Source organism: Cajanus cajan, chromosome 4, assembly GCF_000230855.2.
Source record: "Cajanus cajan strain Asha chromosome 4, NIPB_CcT2T_4, whole genome shotgun sequence".
Classification (NCBI taxonomy): domain Eukaryota; kingdom Viridiplantae; phylum Streptophyta; class Magnoliopsida; order Fabales; family Fabaceae; genus Cajanus; species Cajanus cajan.
In genome coordinates, this window is record NC_138520.1 from 43840344 (window position 1) to 43865952 (window position 25609).

A 25609-nucleotide genomic window follows, 5' to 3' on the forward strand; every position below is an offset into this window, starting at 1 on the left:
AAAATTGACGTAATATATTTATTTCAAAATATACTAAAATATGAACACTTTGATTACCTTCGAGTTGTTATTCAATTTTGACAAAATTTGATATACACATATAAAGTGATATGAATTTTCAATCTAACAGTTGAATTTACAAAATTTATAATTAATATAAAGTTATTGAGCGGTGTAACACTTAGTAAAAATTACATCGGTGTCGTTTGAACCCTCCTCTATATATATATATATATATATATATATAAGTAACAATATCATATCGATAAAAGTAACTGGACCTACAAAAATCAAACCACTGAGAGCGATATGGCGAAATTGGGAGACGAGACATGCAAAAGTGCAGGAACTTCACAAATGATTGTTGGTTTATAATAAGAAATTTATTTATTTTCTTTTTAAAAAAATGCCTCGGGTTTAAATCTTATAAATAAAATAACAAATGTTATGAAAAATTATTTCCTACTCTAATCCATCTATTGGACTTAAATAATAGAGATTATATGTGTCTTTCGTGATCAAAGATAAGGAAGAAATTAAAAAGTGTCTCCAACTATCTGGATGTGAATGGCGACAGCCAAATCAGCATATCCCCAACAACAGACAATTATCAGAGAACCCTTGGAAGCCAAATTCTACGAGACTAGCTCCAGCTCGTTGTGAGAAGGACGATTTGCAACACCAACCACTTTCTACAATTTTTTATTTTATTTTTTATAATATTATTAATAAAAAAAATATATGTACAAATTTTGTCGATAATTGTCTCCTTTTTCTAGTTATGATTTTTTCTTTCACAATAATCAAACTTGAGATCTTACTTATCAGAACTGTGTCCATTTTCATTTAGATAAAAACTCTCTCTTATTAGGATTCAAGAAGATAAATAGATATATAGATATCTCTCTTCTAAACACAAATTAATTAGGAGAGAAATGATTAAACAAAAAGAGAGAAAATTAATTTTAAAAAATAGTTTGAATTATTGACAAATTTAATATTTTTAAATTAATTAAGTAATTTTCTTAATTAATATAATTTAATTAAAAAAAGTATTATAATTAGGGAGGAAAAGCTGTTTTTCAAATCCTTGGATTTCGATATCGACATGCATCCTCATGAAAATCTAGTTCAAGGGAGTTGAAGAAAACCAGTTACTAATTATATATGTGAAACACGATTTAAAGTTGAAATAAAACGTGTAAAAGATTAAATATGATAATACATGGTGAAGTGGAGTTGAGATAAACGTTTTAATTCTTTTGGAAATTGTTTAAGCGTGATTATTAATCGTAGTGGACGACTTGGAAACTACGGCGTGAGGGGTTCACATATTTAATGAAGAAGAAATTGGCGAGTGTATGACTCATCAAATTTGGCAAGGGAAGGATTTTTAAAATTAAACTAAAATATAGAAAATTAATACATTATAAAAAAAGAAAAAGGATGAATGTTTATACATTTTAAAAAGAAACAGATGTATTAACTTGAACCGTAGCTGTAGCCGGTGACGAGAAACGAATTTTGACTCTTATATGAATGTAAAAAATTCAAATTAGCAAAAAAAAGTCTATATATTTAATATTTGTCAAATTTAAAAAAAAAGGAAAATATTCCTTAGTAATCAACTAACTAAAAAAAGAAAGAGATGTATATAATTAGTTTAATTAAAATGGGCATTGATTTTTTTTTTTAAAGTTAGAAATGGAGAAAGAAAAAACTGGGAAATTAATTTATTTTCAAGTGACTGAAATTTAATAGATACGAGTACACAATGTATGTAGATGCTTTGATTCAGAAGGAATGAAAAGAGGAGAAAGCAATAAGAAAAGGAAACACTATATTAAGAAAGAAGTACAATGGTATCAGCCAAGAGAAGAAGCTCCATGCATGACTCCATCTCCATCCAAGAAGGTGGAGAGTCCCATACACTTAACTCATCAGCATTGGATTCCCCTTTCTTGGAAATAAGCTGAAACGTTGCCTCTCACAACAAAACAAGGGAATCATACTTCGTGTTTAAATTAATTCTAATTCTTTATTTTTTATATAAAAAAATAGAACTAACATACTTCACAAAATTGATTTTAGTTAAAAAATACAATTACACAAATTGATTTGTATTTAAAAAGAAATTTTGGAATTAAAAATATTGTTAATTTGGAAAATATATTTTTAATTAATCTCTATCTTATGGATCAAACACAGTAAAGGTTATATGAGAAAGTTATTTGGTATTAGAAAAGGACTCAACAATGTTGTCAATTCTACATTAATTTTAGTAAAAACAATGTAAAAAAAAAATGTTGTGACATTTTTGTAATTTTTTTTTTGTAAAATGTAAAGCATGTTTACATCGATTTTAAGGACAAATAATGTAAATATTGAGTATTTTATATCGGTTTATGAGGGATCACTGTGGTATTGAAAATACGGTTATAATTTTGTAAATAATTATAAAAATATAAACATATCTACATCGACTCACTCTATAACTGATATAGTATTAGCTTTACACTACTCGCATACCATCTCTACAAAAAGCCCTTGTCCTCTCCAAAGAAATCTTCCCTCCAAAGAAAGTATCATCATTCTCCATAGAAAGCATGCCCAACTATGTACTTTTCTTGGACTGTGAAAAACATCATCATCCAAAGCTCTAATCATAAGCACATGATAAGTGCCTAAATTACATGTTCTTATCTTTGATTTGACTTTTTTTTGGGAGAGATGTAATTAATTTTGGTTGTATTTGACCCCCTAAATAGATAAATTGAGATTAATCTAAGAAGTTACAAGAGTGTAGTTTTCTTTGACTAAAAATATCTCTCTTTTGTGTAGATTTTGATGAAGTTGGATATCTAAGGCTATAGCTCCAAAGCCAGAGCTACAGCCACAGAACCTGAGACAAAAAGAAGTATTACAGAAAGTTGAAGCTTTAGCCATGAAGCTGGAGCTCCAGCCTAGGGAAATAGAGCATTATGGACAATCCAGACATCCAAAGCTACAACCCCCATTTCAGAGCTGGAGCTCTAGTGTTTTCTTCGTCCTAAAGTACTTTCTAGAGTCGCAGCCACAGATATAGAGCTGTAGCCTTGGGTTAAAAATCCAAACTTTCCATTGTTTTAGACAAAACATATATAAAGGATTAAAAAGAGAGAAGGGATGGACAGAGACACATAGAGAGAAAGAAACTCCAGGAGAAATAGAGAGCCTAAAAATTAGATTTGAAGATTGGATTGCTTGGGAATGAGGACCCATTTTCGCTTCTTTTTCTATTGTGTAATTTCTTCTTTGTTTTTGATATGGCCTTCACTATGAGAGACTAGTTTCTCTTAGATTGGATTCATCGTAACTACTAACTCTATTTCTTCTTAAATCTATATAATATTCAATTCCATTACTTGTGTTTGATTTTTCTTTAAATGCTTAATCTGATTTGATCACTCATTTTATGATTTTTGGTTTTTGAACTCTATTGGGGAATGTTTTCGAAAGCCTGAACTAATCACACACCTAACAATCTCTTGTTCTAGGAATAAACTTGATTTTGTTAGCCACTTTTGTTCAAGTTGTTGTTCTTAATGCAATGTGTTAATCTTAAATCATAGATGAATCATGTTTATGATTAATCACCTCAGGGCCCAATTTTGAGGAATTTGGTTGAGTTATTTAATGAACGTGGAAGTAATCGAATTGGAATCATATTTATTTAATGAAGATTAAAGAGTTAGAAAGTACATTTGAATCCAATTTCTTTCTCATATAAAATTTTCTATTAATGTTGCACTATTGCTTTTATTTGCTCTATTATAAATTTAAATAAATATTTCAACCATGTTCTACACAAACTAGATAGGAAAATACTATATAGGAGCACCAAATCTTTGAGGATGATATCAAATTACTACAACAAAACTTGGTCTGCTTGCCAAGAGTGAAAAACCATCACCAAGTCTCTAGTGTCGTTGCTGGGGATTTGGCACTGATATTTAGTAATTTCTATTTCTTGTGATTTTGTGAATAGTTCATTTTATGAATACTTATATCATATATATAGTTGTCTTGTTTCTTGAACTCACCCATCTGTGCAGACTTCTTGTACTTGTATGCAAGGAAAGACTCCAGCCGAAGAATTACACTTTGAGGCTGAAATTAAGAGAACAACAAGGAGAAATAATAGTAGGACAAGGAGACTTAGACAGTTGGAAAGACTCCAGAAGTAATAGTAGGAATTCTTTGTTCCATCTTCATCAACTTCTTCCAATCAACCATTCCCTGAAATAGAAATGGTTGAAGAAGGAGAAGGTACTCACAATGGTGGACCTAGACCAGCTAGGCCTCCTAGAAAGACCTTAGGAGATTATGCTTAACAACAAGGTCCAAGGCAATTCTCTAGTATTGTAGCTCCAAATACTTCTAGAGCCATGGAAATGAAACCTATTTTTCTCAACTTGGTTAGCTCACAAAAATTTTCTGAACTTGACCATGAAGATCCGTACTCACATCTTTCAAATTTTTATGAGCTTTGTGGTACAATGGGCATTCTTGAAGGTGATGAAGAAGGTGTATACTTGAGGTTATTTCCATTTTCCTTAATAGGAAAAGCTAAAATATGGCTACAATCTCATCCTAATCAAAGTCTGACAAGCTGGAGTGATGTGGAGAATAAGTTTGTGAATAGATTTTGTCCTTCATCCAAGTATATCAAGGTCAAATCAGAAATCACTACTTTTAGGCAAGGTGTGGATGAACCATTTTGTGAAGCATGGGAGAGATTTAATTCTTTGCTCAGAAAATGTCTTAACCATGGGTTTGAAGACATAGCTTAGCTCTATTTCTTTGTTAATCTAATCAAACCTGAGGTGAAGATGTTATTGGACGTAGCAGCTGGTGGTACTATGGTGTCTGTAGGCCTAAATGAAGCTACTCTAATCAGAGTCTTTGGCATCCTCTAATCAATAAGTAGAGCTTGGTAGACATCAATCTCATAAAAGAGGAATTATGGATCTAAGCACTAATGATTCAATCCTTGCTCAAAATAAGTTGCTACCTCAACATATTGAAGTCTTGACTAAGCAAATGGCCAAGATACCACAACAACTCCATGCCATAAATTCCCCTCTAGCTCAAACAAACCCTCCACTTAGATGTGATTTTTGTGGGGGAGATCACCCAAATGGTTTTTGCACAGAAACTCCAATGAATAAGAGGTTAATTACTTGGGTAACCAACAAAGGGTAAGTAATTTTAATTTATGCAATTATAATACTAACAATTTTATGTAGGGAAATCAAGTTTGGAGAAATAATACTAACACAAATCAAGGTTATGGATGGAAAAATGAAGCTGGCCCGTCTAATAGGTCACTACCACAATAATAGCAACAACAAGTTGCCTATCCTTCTATGCATGAAAGAACTAGAAAATTGAAGGATACTTTTAATCAATTTATGCAAGTGTCCATTACCAATCATAAAAATACAGAGGCTTCCATAAAAAATCTAGAAGTTCAAGTGGGTCAGCTTACCAAAAGTTAGCTAACATGTCTGGAGGCCCATTTTCAGCAAATGCAAAGACCAATCCGAAGGAGTAATATCAAGCCATAACTACAAGAAGTGGGAAGGTGGTAGGTAGTGGTGTTGGGGTGAGTGAGAAAAATAAGAGTTTGGAAGAGAAGGAAAATGAGAAGAGTGGTAAGGTTGAGAAGGAGATTGAGAAGGAACATGAAGAAAACAATAAAGGTGAAGATGTAAATAAAAAGGGAGAGAGTGAAAAAAAAATGAAAAAGAAAAAGTATAAGAAAAAAGTGGAGTAGAGAAAGAAAAATAAGAAGAAGGGCAAAGAGGTAATTTCTACAGTCACTATTAAAGACCTACCTTACCCTCATGCTCCATCTAAGAAAAAGAAAGAAAGGTTCCTTTGATTTTGGGTAGGCCATTTATGAAGACAGCCTGAGTTATCATTGACATGGATGATGGAAAGTTGAAGGTGAGAGTTCATGATGATGAGGTCAACTTTAATGTTTTTGAAGAAATAAAGTTTCTAAAGGGTACTAAAAAATGCTTTAGAGTTCATGTATTGGATGATGTGTACTTGGAAGCTCAAGGCAACCTTAGGAGCTCATCACCACTTGAAAAAGCTTTGTTTACTATTGATGAGGAATTGGATGAGATCATAGATAAGGAAGTTTAGGATGTTATTGATATTTTAAATAAGGGTGAAAGTTTTTCTTCTAATGTTCAATTACAAGATGAATTGAAGAAAAAAGAGAAAGAGAAACCTGTGAAGCTAGAACTAAAACAACTACCATCTTAATTGAAATATGTCTTTTTGGAGAATGATGGTGAAAAGATAATCATAATTAGTAACCAGTTGTCAAAAGAACAAGAAGATAAGTTGGTTCAAGTGATAAAGGAAAATGAAGGTGCTATTGGATGGACTTTAACTAATTTAAAGGGATTTAGTCCTTCTTACTGCATGCATAAGATACACATGGGGTAAGACTACAAACTAGTAGCCCAACCTCAGAGATGCTTGAATCCAACGGTGAAGGAGGTAGTCAGGAAGGAAGTAGTTAATTTGTTAGAGGCTAGTGTGATCTGCCCCATCTCAAATAGTTCTCTAGTCAGCTCGATCTAAGTTGTTCCTAAAAAGGGGGTGTATGATAGTTGTGAAGAATGAGAAAAATGAGTTGATTCCAACCAGAACAATGACAGGGTGGTGAATGTGCATAGATTACACGAAGCTCAACCAGGCCACTCAAAAGGATCATTTCCCTCTATCATTCATGGATCAAATGCTTAAGAGATTAGTTGGTTAGTCATATTATTGTTTCTTAGATGGTTATTCTGGATATAATCAGATAGCGGTGGATCCTCAAGACCATGAGAAAACAACTTTCACATGTCCCTTTGGTGTCTTTACTTATAGGAGGATGTCATTTGGTTTGTGTAATGCACCAACTACATTTCAAAGATGCATGCTAGCTATTTTTGCATATTTGATTGAGAAATGGATCGAGGTTTTTATGGATGATTTCTCAGTATTTGGATCCTCATTTGATGTTTGCTTGAAAAATCTTGACACCGTATTGAAGTAATGTGTGAAAGAAAACCTGGTACTCAATTGGGAAAAATGTCACTTCATGGTAACTGAAGGAATTATACTAGGTCATAAAATTTCAGTAAAGGGCATAGAGGTTGACCCAGCCAAAGTGGAAGTCATTGCTAAGCTTCCACCACCAACAAATGTCAAGGGAATCCGAAGCTTCTTAGGGCATGCAGGATTCTATAAAAGGTTCATCAAAGATTTCTCTAAGATAACTAAGCCTGTGAGTAACCTTCTTCTTAAAAGTAGTAAATTTGATTTTGATGGTGAGTGTTTAAAAGCTTTTGAATTGTTAAAAAAAAGCTTGTTTCAGCTCTTGTAATCACAACACCTGACTGGAAATATGATTTTGAATTTATGTGTGATGCTAGTGGTTATGCTATAGGAGTTGCTTTGGGCCAAAAAAAGGATAAAATTTTTCATATCATTCATTATGCAAGTCGAGTGTTGAATGAGACTCAAGTGAATTATGCAACAATTGAGAAAGAATTACTTACTATAGTGTATGCTTTAGAAAAAATTTTGTCCTTACCTAGTATGTTCAAAAATTACTATTTTCACTGATCATGTAGCTATCAAATACTTGTTGACAAAAGCAAACTCAAAGGATTTGGAAATCAGAGATAAAAAGGATTGTGAGAACCATGCTGCTGCTGACCACCTATCAAGACTTGTGAATGAACAGGTGACTAGTCAAGAGAGTGAGTTCTTGGAAGAATTTTCGAATGAAAAGTTATTTTCTATGAGTGAAAGACCTTAGTTTGTTGATATGGCAAATTACAAGGCAGCAGGGGTTGTTCCTAAAGAGTATAACTGGCAACAAAGAAAGAAATTCTTCAAGGACTCTAATTTTTATGTGTGGGATGACCCTTACTTATTTAAGATCGGAGCTGATGGTTTATTGAGAAGGTGTGTGGGTCAGGGAGTGAATGCGAAGATATTTTATGGCACTGCCACAATTCTCCATTTGGTGGTCACTATAATGGTGAGTACACAACTGCTAAAGTGTTGTAAGCAGGATTCTACTGGCCATCTCTCTTCAAAGATGCTCATGAGCATTGTAAAAGTTGTGATAAATGCCAAAAAATAGGTGGAATTTCAAAATGGCATGAGTTATCCTTGTAGAATATCCTAGAGGTAAAAGTTTTTGATTGTTGGGGGATTGATTTTGTTGGTCCACTTCCATCTTCATATTCAAATGAATACATACTTTTGGTTGTGGATATGTATCAAAATAGGTTGAAGCAAGTACTACTCAGAAGGTCGATGCCAAGATTATTATTAGATTCTTGAAGAAAAATTATTTTGCAGGTTTGGTGCTCCAAGGGTGCTCATAAGTGATGGTGGATCTGATTTTTTTAACACTCAATTAAGAAAAGTGCTTGAGCACTATGGAGTAAGGCATAAGGTAGCTACAGCATACAACCCCTAGATCAATGGTCAGGTTGAGGTTTCCAATAGGGAATTGAAGAAGATCTTGGAGAAAACTGTGGTTAATTCTAGAAAAGACTGGGCAATGAAGATGGATGATACCTTATGGGCTTACAGAACAACATTCAAGACTTCAATTGGGATTACCCCATTTCAACTTGTGTATGGTAAAGCTTGTCACTTTCCTGTGGAGCTGAAGCACAAGGCCTTTTGGGCCTTGAAAGCCTTGAATTTTAATATGAAGGCAGTTGGTGAAAGGAGAAAAATTCAGTTGCATGAATTGGAAGAATTGAGGTTGCAGGCCTATGAGAACAATAAATTGTATAAAAGTAAATTGAAGGCCTACCATGACAAAAATATTGTGAGAAGGAACTTCCAACCCAATTAATTAGTGTTACTGTTTAATTCTATATTGAAGTTATCTTCGGGCAAACTCAAATCAAAGTGGTTAGGCCTATTTGTGATTAAATCTGTCAAACCATATAGAGCAATTGAACTTGGGAAGCCTACCATTGGAAGAACATGGACAGTCTGATGGAGTCCTCCCTTTCATGGATGAAGTAGATGTCAATGAGGAGGGTCTCCTTTGCCCAATGATCTTGGCACACCAAGGGAGGGTAGTCTTCAAGGGGAAATGGGCGTGAAAGGTGGGAGAAGGTTTAGGCGTTTTGATGGAAGTTCAAGGGTGGTTGGCTCACTCCAAGATGAAGATGGAGGCCACTCTAGGTTTCCCACTCTCCAAGGGTGGAGATAGGAGAAGGCTAGCCGAAGTTAACCTAGTGACTAAGGATGGGATGTTGAGGCAAAAATTCTTACTCAATATCATATAATCCAAATTATTTACAAGATGCATGGTTTAGGGTATTTATAGGGGATGAAGCATTTAAGGTTGCATTTGGGAGTGTATGGCCAAAATTTGCAATGCCAAATGCACTTCAAAGGAAACCCAAATTAACCCTAGATGCTACTTGGTGGCCAAGGATGGGATCTTTAGGTTTGACTAAGCTACAACTAGGTGCATGATAAGACCATGCAACCTAGGTGCCCTCCACTTGGGCCTGTCTTTCCAAGTCCAAAAATAGATCAATGCTCACAAAAAAATACGTCTAGGCCTATTTCTCACCCTAATAGAATACCTTAGTCCAAAAATAAAATCCTATAATTTAAGGCACCCCATAATACAAGGATAAAATGGGAAATACAAGTGAAAATAAATCCTATGACTAAAATATCCCAAAATACAAGGGTAAAATAGGAAATACAAGTAAAATAAATCCTATGTCTAAGATACCCAAAATACAAGGGTAAAAATGGGAAAAATAAAGACAAGGGCAAAATAGGCATAAAAGATAAAATCTATGCTAATAAGGCTTAGGAGATTGATCAATGTCCTTTAACCACAAGAAGCATATCTCTAGGGGTGTTAGCTCCCCTTTCTTCTTCCAATCTCCTAGCCATGGACCTATTGATGGGTCCCACATGAAGCTCCAAGGATGGTCCTCCATCATCCCCTCCTTCTTGAGAAGGATTTGACCTCAAATCTTTAAGTTCATCCATTCCATGGGTTCCTTTAAAAGATGTGAGACCATAATTAGGGAAATAAACTACTAAAACTTTCCTACTCAATCCTTAAGTACATGATTTAGGTGAATGAGATTGCTAGGGGTATTGGGAAGGCCCGAAAAGGCATCACTCATCATGCATATAAGCAAATTTGGAAACATTTTAAATGCCCCATGCAAGACATCCATCAAATCATCTAGCTTAGGGATTGGGTGCCTATGCTTTATTTAATGATGGCTTTTTAAAATTGGTGCACATCCTCTATTGCCATCTTTCTTTGGCACCAAAAGAATGAGGATGGCACAAGGGTTAAGGTTCTCTTGAACCTAGCCCTTCTTTCTTTCTCAAAGGAGAATTCTTTTCTTTTCTTTTCTTTTTCTTTTTGTTTTTGCTTTTCTCCTTTTCATCTTTCTTGGCTTTCAATTTGAGTTGGTCCTCGTTCACTTGGAAAGGTGATAGAGGACACCACACAAATTTCTTACCCAAGTGTTGGAAACTTATTTTATTTGTGAGGCAATCATGGATTATTTTTTTGTCAAATTGCCATGGCCTCCCAAGTAAGACATGACTAGCCTCAAATGGTATTATGTCACACAAAACTTCTTCTTTATATTTACCAATGGAGATAGATATGCTTGCTTGTTGGTTAACTACAATACCTCTTTCCTCATTGATCCATTGCATTTTATAAGGTTTAGGATGAGGTTTTGTAGTTAAGGCTAGCTTTTCAACCAATCTAGTACTACAACAATTATAAGTAGACCCACTATCTACATTGAAAGAACAAGTGCTTTCTAGGGCCTTGCATTTTGTTTGAAACAAGTTATCTCTTTGAGATTGGTCAATTTCACTAGATTGATTGCTAAGGAGCCTTCTAACCAATAATAAGTCTCCTTCACAAGGTAAGATTTGTTCCTCGGAATCTATGACTTCATCTTCACTACTAAAACCATAGTTTTCTTTGTAGGACATTGAGAAGCAATATGTCCTCTTCCAAGACACTTGAAGCACTTAATTTCACTTGACTTAGATTCTTTGGAAGGTGCTTTGAAAGATGATTTTTCTTTTTCTTTATCTTTTTCTTCTTTGGGGTAAGGTTGGGAAGAGTGACCCTCCTTCTTAAAACTCTTGGAATAAGAGGGAGTAAAGTCTTTTCGAAAAGATTTTCTCTTAAGTTGATGCTCCACCCTTGAGCAAAGTTGAACAAGTTCATTTAAATCTCTATAATGCAAAAGTTCAAATTTTTCTCTTATCTCAAGATTAAGACCACTTTGAAATCTAGAGATTGTGGTCCTCTCTTCCTCCCTAATCCCAGCCCTCATCATTAGCAACTCCATAGATTGCCTATATTCTTCCACACTAGATGACCCTTGTTTTAGTCTTTGAAGTTTATCCATAAGTTCTCGGTCATAGTATGGAGGAATATGCCTCCTTCTCAAGGCACTATGAAGCTCATTTCAATATTAGATTGGGGGCTCATGATTTATTCTTCTTTCTTTTTCTAAGGAAGTCCACCAATACATGGCATGCCCTTGGAAGCTAAGGGTTGCCAAAGAAACCTTCCTTTCTTCACTTATTCCATGGAAAAAAAAGAATAATTTTTCCACGGAAAAAAGAATAATTTTTCCACTTTCATTTCCCAATCTAAATAGGTGTCCACATTATCCTTGCCATGAAATGAAGGAAGAGTGATGTTGGGTTATTTATTGGAAGACTCCCTATGTCTATGTGGCCTTGGGGGTCTTTGATAATAATCATCATTGTGATGATTACTATAAAAGATCTCACTTGGAGGTTGGGTATGATGCCCTTCCTCCTCATGAACACTAGAAGGCATTCTAACCCCTTTACCCTTTTGAGGACTTAGGTTGGGGAACTCTAGGGTTTGACCCACTAGCTTCCCCTCCGACAACTAGCCTAGCAAGTAGTTTTTTTATTTCCTCATTATTTCTAGCATTTTCTTTTTCTCTTTTTCTAAGCTCTTCATCTTTATTTATATTTTCCTATTATTTTTTTCTTAGGTACTCTTTTAATTCCCTAAGTTCATCCCTAACACTATACCTAGTGCTACAAGAATTATGACTATGTACATTAGAATGATCACTCATCTTTGATCAAAAAGGTTTTCACAAATATGTTTCAAAAGGTTTTCACAAAGAGTGAGTGATAAAAGGTTTTCACAAAAAGGTTTTCAAAGGTGCAAGATTAGTATGAAAAGGTCTAAGTGTACAAATTGAACTATCAAAGGGAGGTGGACTATAAGGAATCACTTAAAAACCAAGCCTTTTCAAGTAAAAATCACTAAGTCTCTATACTTTTCTTACAAAAACAATTTTGCACAATATTTAAGTGTGTAGTGTGCACGGCCCCCTAGTAGACAAATTGTAGTCTTCTAAACAAAACAAATAAGAACAAGGAGCCTAAACAATTATACTATAAAAGTTATAAAACATGCAAAGGAAAGCAACTTAAAGCATATGCTAGTCGGATTCCCTAGGGTGGGAGCTTGAAGTGACCTTGGTGGTATTCAAGCCACTCCCACAAGAACTATTCAAGTTACCCTAAAAGAGACAAGTTAATGACAAAACCGGATGGATTAAAAAGAAAAATATATCATTTCATCAATGTTTCACATGAAGCCCAAAATTTCCAGCAACTCAAACTTAAAAAGAAAATGGTAGAAACTTAAGCAAAGAAGCCTAAAACACCAAGATGATTCATAAGAATGAATGTAGAATGAATCAACACATGAAAGAAGAAATATGGATCATGAAGATATGACAAGATGATGATCCATTTTAGCACAACATTTTAGACAATCAAGAAGACACAACTGTTAGAAAAGAATGGCTCAATCCAAGAGGGGGGTGAATTGGATTCTATGACACTTTAAAAATTTTCAGAGTTCTTAGGATCTTTATTTCAATTCAACTTTTCTAATATGAATTTTCAAAGAAGTTCCTTAAAGACTTGTTAATAAAAAATGAGTCCTATATGCTTTCTTGATTAATCTTTAATAAACTTCGAAGTTAAGAGCAACCAATATGCAATACTTTGATTCAGTTTAATGCAATGTTGTGCATGCAAACATGTTAATCAAGAATGATCTCTTTAACACATAACCAAGATGTTACTCAAAGTAAAAAATAAGGGTAAGAGAAGATTGCACAAGTCTTTTATCCTGGTTCAGCCACTCCACATGTGACCTACATCCAGTCCTCAATCATAACCTGATCAAGATTTGTTCCACTATCTTAATGAAGAAGTTTTACAAGCATACCACACATGCATACACTCCTACATTCAAGATAATCACTTTCTTGACCCCAAGAAAGCACCTCTTGTAGAAACTCACTACAAGAATTTCCTACCACTTGAGACACCTACTCAAGATTTACAATTATTCACAAAGAATTAAAGGAATGAATTCACCTGGAAACTGAACAAATCAAATAGTGAACTCAGAAGCAAATCTTAATCTTTCTCTTTCAAGAATGTGATGATGATGATGATCTTTTCTCAAAGCATTTCAAAAATGTTTTACTTCTTGGTTTCACAAAGAAAACACTCCAAGAAGGTCACAAAGACTTCACAATAACGTTTTTCTCTTTTTGATTCTCTGTTCTATCTTGTTTTGAAGTTTCAAAATGTAAGAACTATTTATAACATTTTCAGAACCAGATAATCGATTATTTTAAAGGATAATCGATTATTTTGTTCTTCATGATTTCTGGAAATCACCCAAGAACAAATTAATCGATTATTTTGCAAGATAATCGATTATTCCAGAGAGTGATTCCTGGGATAATCGATTATTTCACAAATAATCGATTATTGCAGCAAGACATCCTTTTTACCTGTTGCTGGAATAATCGATTATTTTGAGTCAGTTTTCAAAAACTCTGTTTTATGTCTCAAAATAACTTTTCAAGTTTCTAACTCATCATCATACTCACTCTTAGTTAGATTAGATAAAGATTAACCCATGCACAAAGCACACACATGAAAAATAAGCTCAACAAAACAATACAACTTATGAGCTACTCCTATTACACAACATAATAGCCATATTTTCTCCTTGACTTTGTTTTTGACTTGTTGATGTCCTTGGTCAGCTTTGATTCTCAGAATCTACACTTTGTTATCATCAAAACCTTCATTCTCCAGGTTTGAGTTGATTCACCACTCCATGAATCTTAACAACAATGACATGACCGAAATTGAAAATACACTAGAAATTACCCTTGAAGAACTTTTGGCTCTAATACCACATGATGGCATCCTTGCTTGCATTGATGGAAGACATGAGGATCAATGGCTAAGGACACCTTTGACTCCTTGGAACAAGCTCTTCAAGGGCGTCTTTAATGGAGGATTGGGCGAAAATGGAAGCGTGGATGAAGTGTTTGATGAAAGGTTTCAGAGGGGTACTCTAGGTTTGACTCACTCCAAGGTAGTTGAAGGCCACTTCTAGGGTTTTTCTCTCAAGGTGGAGATAGGTATGGTGGTGGCCAAAAATAGCCAAAAGTGACTAAGGATGATATAAAGGCTCAAAGGCTCTCTCTATATTCAATATCCAAAGTATTTACAAGGAAGCTAGTCTAGGGTATTTATAGAAGGGAGGATGCATTTAGGGTTACATTTGAGAGTGCATGGCCAAGTAATGCAATCCAAATGCACTTTAAATGAAACCTAAATTAACCCTAAATGCTACTTGGTGGCCAAGGATGGAATCTTTAAGTTTGGTTAAGCTAAATCTAGGTGCATGATAAGACCATGCAACCTAGGTGCCCTCCACTTGGGCCTAAGCCTTGCCAAGTCCAAAAATAAATACAATGCCACCAAAAACATGTTTAGGCCTAGTTTCCAACCTTAATAAAATACCCTAGCTATAAAATAAAATCCTATAATCTAAGACACCCCATAATATAAGGGTAAAATGGGAAATACAAGTAAAAATAAATCCTATGACTAAGACACCCCAAAATACAAGGGTAAAATAGGAAATACAAGAAAAATAAATCCTATGTCTAAGGTACCCAAAATATAAGGGTAAAATAGGAAATTAAAGATAAGGACAAAAATATGAATAAATGCTATATTAATAAAAACCTAGGAGTTAAGGCCCAAAAGTAGTCTTACTCCTCTCATGGTTTTCAAAACTAACCCATTCCTCTTGCGTCCTTCAATATATCACCTCTTAGTCTTCTTGGCCTTAGTGTGATTCCATCACTTCCTGAGCAAGGCCTGTATGGGTCTGTTACAAAAATGGGTGCCCTGATCACTAACAATAGCTCTGGGTACTCCAAACCTGCAAAATATATTAGATCTAACAAAATCCACAACAACCTAAGCATCATTAGTTTTGGTGGCTTTGGCTTCCACCCATTTTGAAACATAATCAACAGCTAAGAGAATATATGAAAAACCAAATGAAATAGGAAAAGGACCCATGAAATCTATACCCCAAACATCAAAGACCTCACAGAACAACATGGGTTGCTGAGGCATCTTCTGTCTCCAAGAAAGGGATCCTCCTGCTCTCTAACACTGCTCACAGGTGCTGCAAATCTTCCACGCATCCTTGAAGATGGTGGGCCAGTAGAAACCACAATCAAGCAACTTGTGAGCTGTCCTCTGAATGCCAAGATGACCACCAGGTGCAGAAGAATGACAGAACTGCAGGACCGAATCAATCTCATGGTTTGACAAGCATCTCCTGATTACCTGATCACTGCACAACTTCCACAAATAGGGGTCATCCCAAACATAATGTTTAGAATCGCTCTTAAGTTTATCAATTTGAGCTCTAGATGCCAAAGGAGGAAAAATAGAAGCAACTAAATAATTCAATGTTTGCAAACCAAGGGGTGGGGGAAGAAACATAAATAGTTAACAAATGTTCATCAGGAAAATCATCCTGAATGGGCAAAGTCTTCTCATCCTCAGCTCTCTCAATCCTGCTGAGATGGTCTGCCACTAAGTTTTGTGCTCCGCTCCTCTCATGGATGTCCAAGTCAAACTCTTGAAGCCAGAGCATCCATCTGATCAGCCAATGCTTTGAGTCAGCCTTCTTCAACAAGTACTTTAGAGCTACATGATCTGTAAAAACAATGACACAAGAACCAAGAAAATATGATCAAAATTTATCAAGTGCAAAAAAAATAGCTAAAAGTTCCTTTCCCGTGGTCGTGTAATTTGCTTGAGCAGCATCTAATGTCCTGGAAGCGTAGTATATCACCCTAGGCAATTTGTCAACCCTCTGTGCTAAGATAGCCCCCAGTGCATAATTTGAAGCATTGCACATCAACTCAAGGAGAACTGTCCAGTCTGGTTCCTGAATGATAGGAGTGGTGATCAAGGCTCTCTTGAGCCAGTCAAACGCCTCCTTGCACTTGTCATCAAAATTAAATTCAATATCCTTCTGAAGCAAGTTGGATAGTGGAAGGGCTTTCTTGTTGAAGTCCTTAATGAAGAGCTTGTAGAAACCTGCATGGCCAAGAAAAGATCGCACCTCTCGCATGCAAAAGGGGTAAGGCAATTGTGCAACAATAGATATCTTTGCAGGGTCAACTGTTGGTCCCTACGGTTAGAATCTAGAAGGGGGGGTTGAATAGATTCTATGTTAGTTTTCCTTTTCTTGTTTGCTTTCTAAATCTTTACCAAACAAATCTTGATTTAAAACAAACCTTTAAACATAAAAAGTAATTCAGGGTTATATATGCACAGCTTATCCAACAAGATTTGAATAACACAATTAATACAAGATATGTAAAGATTGAATTTATCAATTACCAAGAATCTTTAAAGTTCAGTTTCTGCAGATAATGTTTTTCTTCATACAACATTAATCAAGAAACTTATACAGAATGTAAAGAGTGTAAGAGTTAAGAAAATCATGCACCAAGATATATACTGGTTCAGCCATCCAAAGGCCTACATCCAGTTTCAGATTTAGATACACCTCTAAATCCAGTCAAATCCACTATTGATATTCTTTACATGCACCCTGCACAAGCAATATCCAATCAATGAATTTAACAAGCAAATCTTGACACCCACAAGATTAACAAACCATTTCTTGACTCCACAAGAAACATATAACCCAAGAATATTGATCCCACAATATCCTACTTGAGAAAAACCTATCTCAAGATTTCTCTTTACACAACTCTTCCAGAGATTCTCTAATCTCAAGAGTTAAAACCATTCAAACAATAACAAAAGATCAGAAACGAGTACACCTGTTCGTGTAGATATGATCTTCAACAACGTAAACCAGTTTAGAATGAATTTTCTATATGAACTTCATCTTCTTGAATTGATCTTGCACACTTCTTTTTCCAAAAGTTGATTTTCAGCAGATATGTTCTTTCTTTCTTTTTCAGAAAATCTTTTTCTCTTTTGCAGTAATGTGTATTCTAAAAAAAAATCTCTCTTGTTCGTGTAAGTATTTCTCTTTTTTCCGTGTGTGAAAATTCTCTTTTAAAAGCTTCAGTTTTAATCTTATTTAAAGACAATTTTCATGTGCAAGGAAACAGTTATTTCAGTTATATTCATAACAGAGATAATCTATTACCTGTGATGGTAATCTATTACCACGAGTTAGAATAACTGAACTAATTGTTTCAGCTCCTGTTTTAATCTATTACCTAACATGGTAATCGATTAACACGATGCCAAAATAACACAAAACTCACATTTTGAACAGAGGTAATCGATTACTTTAAAGAGGTAATCGATTAACACGATCCTTTTTCCTCTTGAAATCATCAGAATCAGTTTGGTAATCTATTACCACACATGGTAATCGATTATTCCAGTATCAATCAGTTTTTCAACATGAGTCAGGTAATCTATTACCAGTTCAGGTAATCTATTCCTTAACTCAGAAAATTTCTGATGTTTTCAAGTTTTCATTTAAAGTCTCAAACACTCAGTAAATTAATACTTCATGTTCTCAACAATGAATGAAATAAGAAAAATGAGTATTATGATATTTTCACCTTCATGTTAATTACTAATTTTTAACACATAACAAACAAACACATACAAGCCTAATCTTTTAAACAATCAATACATTATCCTTTTGACATAGGCTTAAAATAAAAAGCAACATGAGCAAAACATCAAAACTAAAACTTCTAGGGAACATCTTCCAGATGTAGATTCTTCAATCTTCAACAATCTCCCCCTTTTTGGTTTTGATGAGCCAAACTCTTCATGTTGACTTTCACAATCATCATGTTGTTTTGTTTCACTTGTTTGTTTAAAATTTGAACTTGAATTTGAACCTGCATATGTCTAGAACAAAAACTTCCATACAAAGCATTATGCAGTTCTATTTCCATTTCTTTCTTATACAATACATAAACAACCATATAAACATTTAATCAGTTTCTCATGAATTTCTCCCCCTGTTTGGCTTAACCAAACCAAAAAAAACAGAGTAAACAGAGAAATAACATGATACTTATGCAACAAAAACAACAAGCACTTAATAAGACTTTCATCATATAAGCATTAAAAATGTTCAGAAGCATACAAATACTACAACTATTACAAACTTTAAGTCTGAAATATAAATCAAAGTATTTATGCAGAACAAATTAAAATGCAGTGCCTAAAATGTAATGCATAACTAAATTTCTTCAGGGTAGGGTATGTTCATCGCATCCAGTCGTTCAGATATAGATTCAAGACAAGCCTTCAGCTCTTGATAATCTCTTCTCTGAGTTTCTCTGATGTCATCTAGCTTTGCCAGAACAGATAGCTCAAAAGTAGAAAGAGGCTTGGGCTCTTCAGCTCCTTCCTCTTCTTCAATTTGAACTTCAGGTTGAGACGGCTCTGTAGTCTCAGCAGTAGGAACATCTTCCTTTGCTATCCAACCAGCATCTGTTTTCACTAGCTTCATCATTTTCAGAGCTCTATCCTTGATATCATGAACATCTTTGGTGACCTCTCTTGCTTCACCAGTTAAGGGAACTTTATAGAACACCAATACCTTGCTTATGAACACAGCATATGGACACTTGCAGTCCATTAACCTCCTTGTCTTTAGCATTATGTCTTCTACCACATATACCCAATCAACTTGAATGTTGTTCTTAAAAGCTGCGAGCAGTGCCATATCTTCTTCACTGATTTGTGCGTGATTGCTCCCCCTTGCTGCCAGAATCCAAACAATTACATAATGTAGGAGTCTATCTTCCACTCGTAGACCTCCAGCATTATATGTAATTTTCCTCTTTTCTTTTCTTTTGTATTCTTTATTAGCCTCCCAGGCTGAAACATCCCTCAGCATACTCATAAAAAACGTATCTTTACCTATTGAGAAATTTTTCATCTTTAATTCATTGAAGGTAGGTTTAATACCATTTCTGGTTAATCCACCAATCTTCAAATACATCAGCAGATAGAGTAACTTTTATTCCTTTAACTTCTGAAACCAAAGCACCATTTTCATCTCTTCCCAAATTTGAGTAAAAGACCCTAACAAGATCAGGGTAGTACAGTCCACTTAACCCAACAAATTTGCTAACTCCTTGACAAGATAACAGAGTAGGAAATGTAAAACCTTGCTCTATAAGCCAAGACGAGTAGAGTACCTTTGGAGCCACAATGTCTTTGCAAGCAAAAGACTCATTGAAAGTTTCCTCTTGAGACTTCCTTGTGAACCACGAATGAGAATATTCTTCTTCAGGTTCTGGACGAGAGGACTCTTGTTTCTTCTTTTTAGATGTACCTTGACCTTGAGTAGTAGGACGAGGGTAATCTCTGTTGGCTTTGTGCTTTACACGCTTTCCTTTGCCAAGACTTTCCATGAATGGGGCTTAGGGTTAGGTTTTGAAAGAGATTTTGAGATAGAAAAGGGAACCAGGGGTTTCGTTCGTTTTAGTTTGAAGCAAAAATGGAGAGAGTTTTGAATTAATTTGAATTCGAAACAGATTTAAAGAGGGTTTTTGAGTACTTAAAAAAAACAGGGGTTCGCGTCAGGTAATCGATTAACCCAGTTGGTAATCGATTATCTCGCAACTGAAACAGGGTAATTATGCAAGTGAGTGAGTGGTAATCGATTAACCCGCATGGTAATCGATTATCACAGTGGGTATGCATCAGAAATTGCATCAAAGTAGCAGAGGTAGTCGATTACTGAAAATTGATAATCGATTACTGCTGTTGATTTTTCAGCAATTTCTTCATTTCTTCCAATGGTAATCGATTAACCCGATAGGTAATCGATTATCACAGAGAAATGTGTGCAGATACAGGGCATACTGTGTTTTGTGTGATTTCCTATTATGAGTGCACATACATCAAGTTTAAACCTATAAGTGCTTAGCAATTTCATGCATATTCACACAATCATACTTTAATTATGAGATTTAGGATAGATTGAACTCACTAATGATACCAAGATTGGTTCTTAGCTTGAAAAATCTTTCCTTTGGTAGAGGCTTTGTAAAGATGTCAGCAAGTTGATCTTCTGACATTATGAATTTGATGTCACAGTTTCCTTTCTCTACATGATCTCTGATAAAGTGATGTCTAACTTCAATGTGCTTAGTTCTTGAGTGTAGAATAGGATTCCTTGAAATGTTAATTGCACTTGTGTTGTCACACTTCAGTGGTATGTGATCAATCTTCAATCCAAAGTCTTGAAGTTGATGTTTAAACCAAATTGACTGAGCACAGCAGCTTCCAGCAGCTATATACTCAGCTTCAGCAGTTGAGAGTGCTACACAAGCTTGTTTCTTGCTCTGCCACGATATGAGACATTCTCCAAACGTGTGGCACGTTCCACTTGTACTTTTCCTATCCAATTTACAACCAGCAAAATCGGAGTCAGAGTAACCAGTTAAAGATGGAGAAGTACCTTTAGGATACCACAATCCAACATTGATTGTGCCTTTCAAATACTTCAGTATTTTCTTTACAGCCTTCAGATGTGATTCCTTTGGTTTTGATTGGAATCTAGCACATACACATACACTGTACATGATGTCAGGTCTGCTAGCTGTTAGATACAGAAGAGATCCAATGATCCCTCTATACATTGATTCTTCAACATCTTTTCCTGCAATATCACTATCTAGATAACAATTAGTAGACATAGGAGTATTTGATATCTTACAATTCTCCATATCAAATTTCTTTAACAGTTCTTTGCTATATTTAGTTTGATGTAGAAAAATTCCATTTTCCATTTGTTTGACTTGTAGTCCTAGGAAGAAGCTTAATTCTCCCATCATAGACATATCAAACTCCTTCTGCATATTGGAAACAAATTCTCCACAAAGAGATTGGTTAGTTGATCCAAATATTATATCATCAACATAAATCTGAATCAGCAGAATATCTTTTGATTTTCTCTTTATGAAAAGAGTTTTATCAACATTACCTCTTTGAAAGTCATGAGTTAGTAGAAACTTACTCAGCCTTTCATACCATTTCCTTGGAGCTTGTTTCAGTCCATACAAAGCTTTCTTGAGCTTGTAAACATGCTTAGGTAATTTGCAGTCAACAAAACCAGGTGGTTGAGCTACATAAACTTCTTCATCAATTAAACCATTTAAAAATGCACTTTTCACATCCATTTGATATAGTTTGAAATCAAACACACAAGCAAATGCAAGTAAAAGCCTAACAGCTTCTAATCTAGCAACTGGAGCATATGTTTCACCAAAGTCTATACCTTCCTGTTGATTGTATCCTTTGGCTACTAATCTAGCTTTATTTTTAACTATAACACCTTCTTCATTTAGTTTGTTTCTGAAAACCCATTTTGTACCAATGATATTCATATTCTTATTGAAAGGAACTAAAATCCAAACATCATTTCTTTTGAATTGATTCAGTTCATCATGCATGGCCATTATCCAGAATTCATCTTTTAATGCATGTTCCACACATAATGGTTCAATTTGAGAAACAAATGCCATATCATCACTTAGAAGATTAAAAGAGTGTCTAGTAGAAACTCCCTTATTTATATCTCCAAGAATGTTATCCAGAGATAGATCTTTGGGTTTCCTCCATTCTTTGGGTAGTGATGTGTCTTCAGATGGTGTTTTCTGCTGTAGTTCCAGTTTTTCTTCTTCTTGTGTAATACTGTCACCTATCTCATCTTCATCATTAAGAGATTATCCTTTTTCAAGGATGTTAGTTTCATCAAAAGTAACATGTATAGATTCTTCAACAGATAAGGTACTTTTGTTAAAGACTCTATATGCTTTGCTAATTGCAGAATATCCAATAAAAACTCCTTCATCAGCCTTAGCATCAAATTTTCCAAGAGTGTCTTTTCCATTATTCAGAACAAAACACTTACAGCCAAACACTTTAAAATGTGAAATGTCAGGCTTTCTTCCTTTGTAAAGCTCATATGGTGTTTTCTTTAAAATAGGTCTAATCAAGATTCTATTTAGAACATAGCATGCAGTGCTTACTGCATCAGCCCAAAAGTATTTTGGTAAACCATTTTCATTTAACATGGCTCTTGCTAGCTCTATTAGAGATCTATTTTTCCTCTCTACAACTCCATTTTGTTGAGGAGTTCTAGGGACAGAAAAATTGTGATTAATACCATTTTCTTCACAAAAAGTTTGAAAAGATTCATTTTGAAATTCACCACCATGATCACTTCGCAAAGATTTAATTTTCAAGTCCTTTTCATTCTGAATTCTTTTTGAAATGATTCTAAAGGCTTTAAAAGCATTGTCTTTATGGGATATAAATGCAACCCATGTGAATCTGGAGTAGTCATCAATGAGAACTAAAGCATAAGTGTTTCCACCTAGACTTTTGGTTCTTGATGGTCCAAAGAGATCCATGTGCAAAAGTTCCAGCGGTCTAGAGGTTGACATAACTTTCTTTGATTTAAAAGAAGCTCTAGTCTGCTTTCCCTTTTGACATGCATCACAAAGTCCTTGTTTAGAGAACTTGATCTTTGGAAGACCACTAACAAGATCTTTAGATGCAAGTCTATTTAACTGATCTGCATTTATATGTGCAATGCGTCTATGCCATAACCATGTTATATTATCATGTGATGTGAGACAAGAATTGGATGATGAATGCTCTAAGTCTAAGATGTATATGTTATTGACTCTTTTTCCTATAAGCAGGACTTCATTTGATTCCTTATCACAAACCATACAGCATTGATTATTAAAAGAGATATTGTAATTTTTGTCACAAAGCTGGCTAATACTAAGCAGGTTATATTTGAGACCTTCTACATACAGGACATTTTCAATGAGAGTATTGGAATTGTTACCAACACTGCCTGAGCCTAGTATTCTGCCTTTGTTGTTATCTCCATATGTTACAGATCCTCCTTCTTTTTCCTGTAATGAGATAAATTTGCTTTTATCTCCTGTCATGTGTCTTGAGCAGCCGCTGTCTAAGTACCACATTGATTGCTTTGCTCTCAAGCACACCTGCAACACAAGTTATTTAATTTGATTTTGGTACCCAATGGATCTTGGGTCCTGGAGAATCAGTGAGTACATAATCTAATTTCTTAATCCATTTATATTTTCCACTAGGAATGCCAAATTTCCTTATCATGCATCTGTAGTAGTTATGACCAGATTTCATACAATAGTTACATGAGTGGGAATTAATGGATTTCATAACATTAACATTCTGTTTTTCTTTATCCTTTGCTTTTAATGCAGCATACAATGTTTCACAGTTCTCACATGGTGACTTTAGTTTAGAGATATCTGAAAGTAGTTTCCTGTTATCATTCTCTAAATCAGAAATTTTATCTCTCATGTGTGTCATTTTCTTTTTGTAAACATTATTTGATTTTTCTAATTTATTTGCTTCAGCATACAGTTCAGCAAATGCATTTTGCAATTCATCATACGAGTCAATAGATGAGTCAGAATCATATACCTCATAATCTGAATTATGTTTGGTCATGAGACAGAGATTTGCTTCCTGATCCTCATCACTATCACTTGAAGTTGTTGAGGCATTCTCTTCCCATGCTATGTATGCTTTCTTTTTCTTTGATCTGAACTTTTGTTTCGTCTCCTCATTCTTTTTCAGGCTTGGACAGTCAGCTCTCATGTGTCCAGCTTTTCCACATTCAAAACATTTGAACTTTGGAGATGAGTTTTCATTCTTCTTGAAGGATTTCTTCTGACTGGAGAATCTCTTATTGTTGTTCTTCCTTCTCATGAATTTTCTGAAATTCTTCACCATTAGATTTAATTCTTCTTGTTCAGAACTTTCATTGCTGCTATCCTCTTCATCACTTGAGGATTCTTTTACCTTTAAGGCCAGACCTTTTGCCTTTTTATCTTTTTGTTCTTCATCAGCAATCCTTGACAGATCCATCTCATATTCTCTTAGCTTTCCAAATAACTCAGCACTTGTCATCTGAACTAAGTTCTTTGACTCTGTAATTGCTGTGACAGTTGGTTGCCATCTTCTGTTTAGTGACTTCAGGATTTTGACATTTACTTCTTCTTCCACGAAGTCTTTCCCTAATCCTTTTAGGTGATTTATTATGTGAATGAACCTCTTTTGCATATCCATGACAGTTTCACCTTGATTCATTCTGAAGGTTTCATATTCCTGAATGAGTGTGTTCTTTCTAGCTCTTCTCACTTCTGGAGTTCCTTCATGTGTTACTTGGATTAAATCCCAAGCTTCCTTTGCTGTAGAACAAGCTGAAATTCTAAAAAATTCATCAGAATTTAGTGCAGAATGTATGATATTTAAAGCTTTTGCATCATTCTCTGCTCTTCTAATTTCACTTTGATCCCAGCTATCATATGGTTTCTCAATTTCTTTTCCTCCCTCTATCTTAGTGGGTATTTTGTAATCTGTGATTACAGCCTGCCAAATATTTCTATGAACAGATTCCATGAAAATTTTCATTCTAACTTTCCAAAAGGGATAGTTATCTCCACAAAACAATGGGGGTCTGTTTATAGAAGCACCTTCAGCAAACGGTAAATGATTACCAGCCATCTAACCTTTCTAAAGATCTAGTCTTGAATGTTTTACAAGATACAGCTCTGGTACCAATTGTTGGTCCCTACGGTTAGAATCTAGAAGGGGGGGTTGAATAGATTCTATGTTAGTTTTCCTTTTCTTGTTTGCTTTCTAAATCTTTACCAAACAAATCTTGATTTAAAACAAACCTTTAAACATAAAAAGTAATTCAGAGTTATATATGCACAGCTTATCCAACAAGATTTGAATAACACAATTAATACAAGATATGTAAAGATTGAATTTATCAATTACCAAGAATCTTTAAAGTTCAGTTTCTGCAGATAATGTTTTTCTTCATACAACATTAATCAAGAAACTTATACAGAATGTAAAGAGTGTAAGAGTTAAGAAAATCATGCACCAAGATATATACTGGTTCAGCCATCCAAAGGCCTACATCCAGTTTCAGATTTAGATACACCTCTAAATCCAGTCAAATCCACTATTGATATTCTTTACATGCACCCTGCACAAGCAATATCCAATC

The 25609-nt window shown here is 34.7% G+C and overlaps 1 protein-coding gene and 1 non-coding gene across 2 annotated transcripts; one reads left to right on the plus strand and one right to left on the minus strand.

Annotated features, from left to right (window-relative positions):
• Positions 1-4709: 4709 nt before the first annotated feature.
• On the minus strand, positions 4710-4816 carry LOC114916615 (small nucleolar RNA R71). Its single transcript, XR_003805169.1, has one exon. It is a non-coding gene; the product is annotated as a small nucleolar RNA R71 (small nucleolar RNA).
• Positions 4817-7147: 2331 nt separating this feature from the next.
• Positions 7148-9076, plus strand: LOC145957310 (uncharacterized). Its single transcript, XM_083073543.1, has 5 exons — positions 7148-7376; positions 7683-7795; positions 7895-8095; positions 8555-8902; positions 8960-9076. Exons 1-5 carry the CDS (start codon positions 7148-7150, stop codon positions 9074-9076), a joined length of 1008 nt encoding a protein of 335 aa, XP_082929669.1.
• The last annotated feature ends 16533 nt before the right edge of the window (positions 9077-25609 follow it).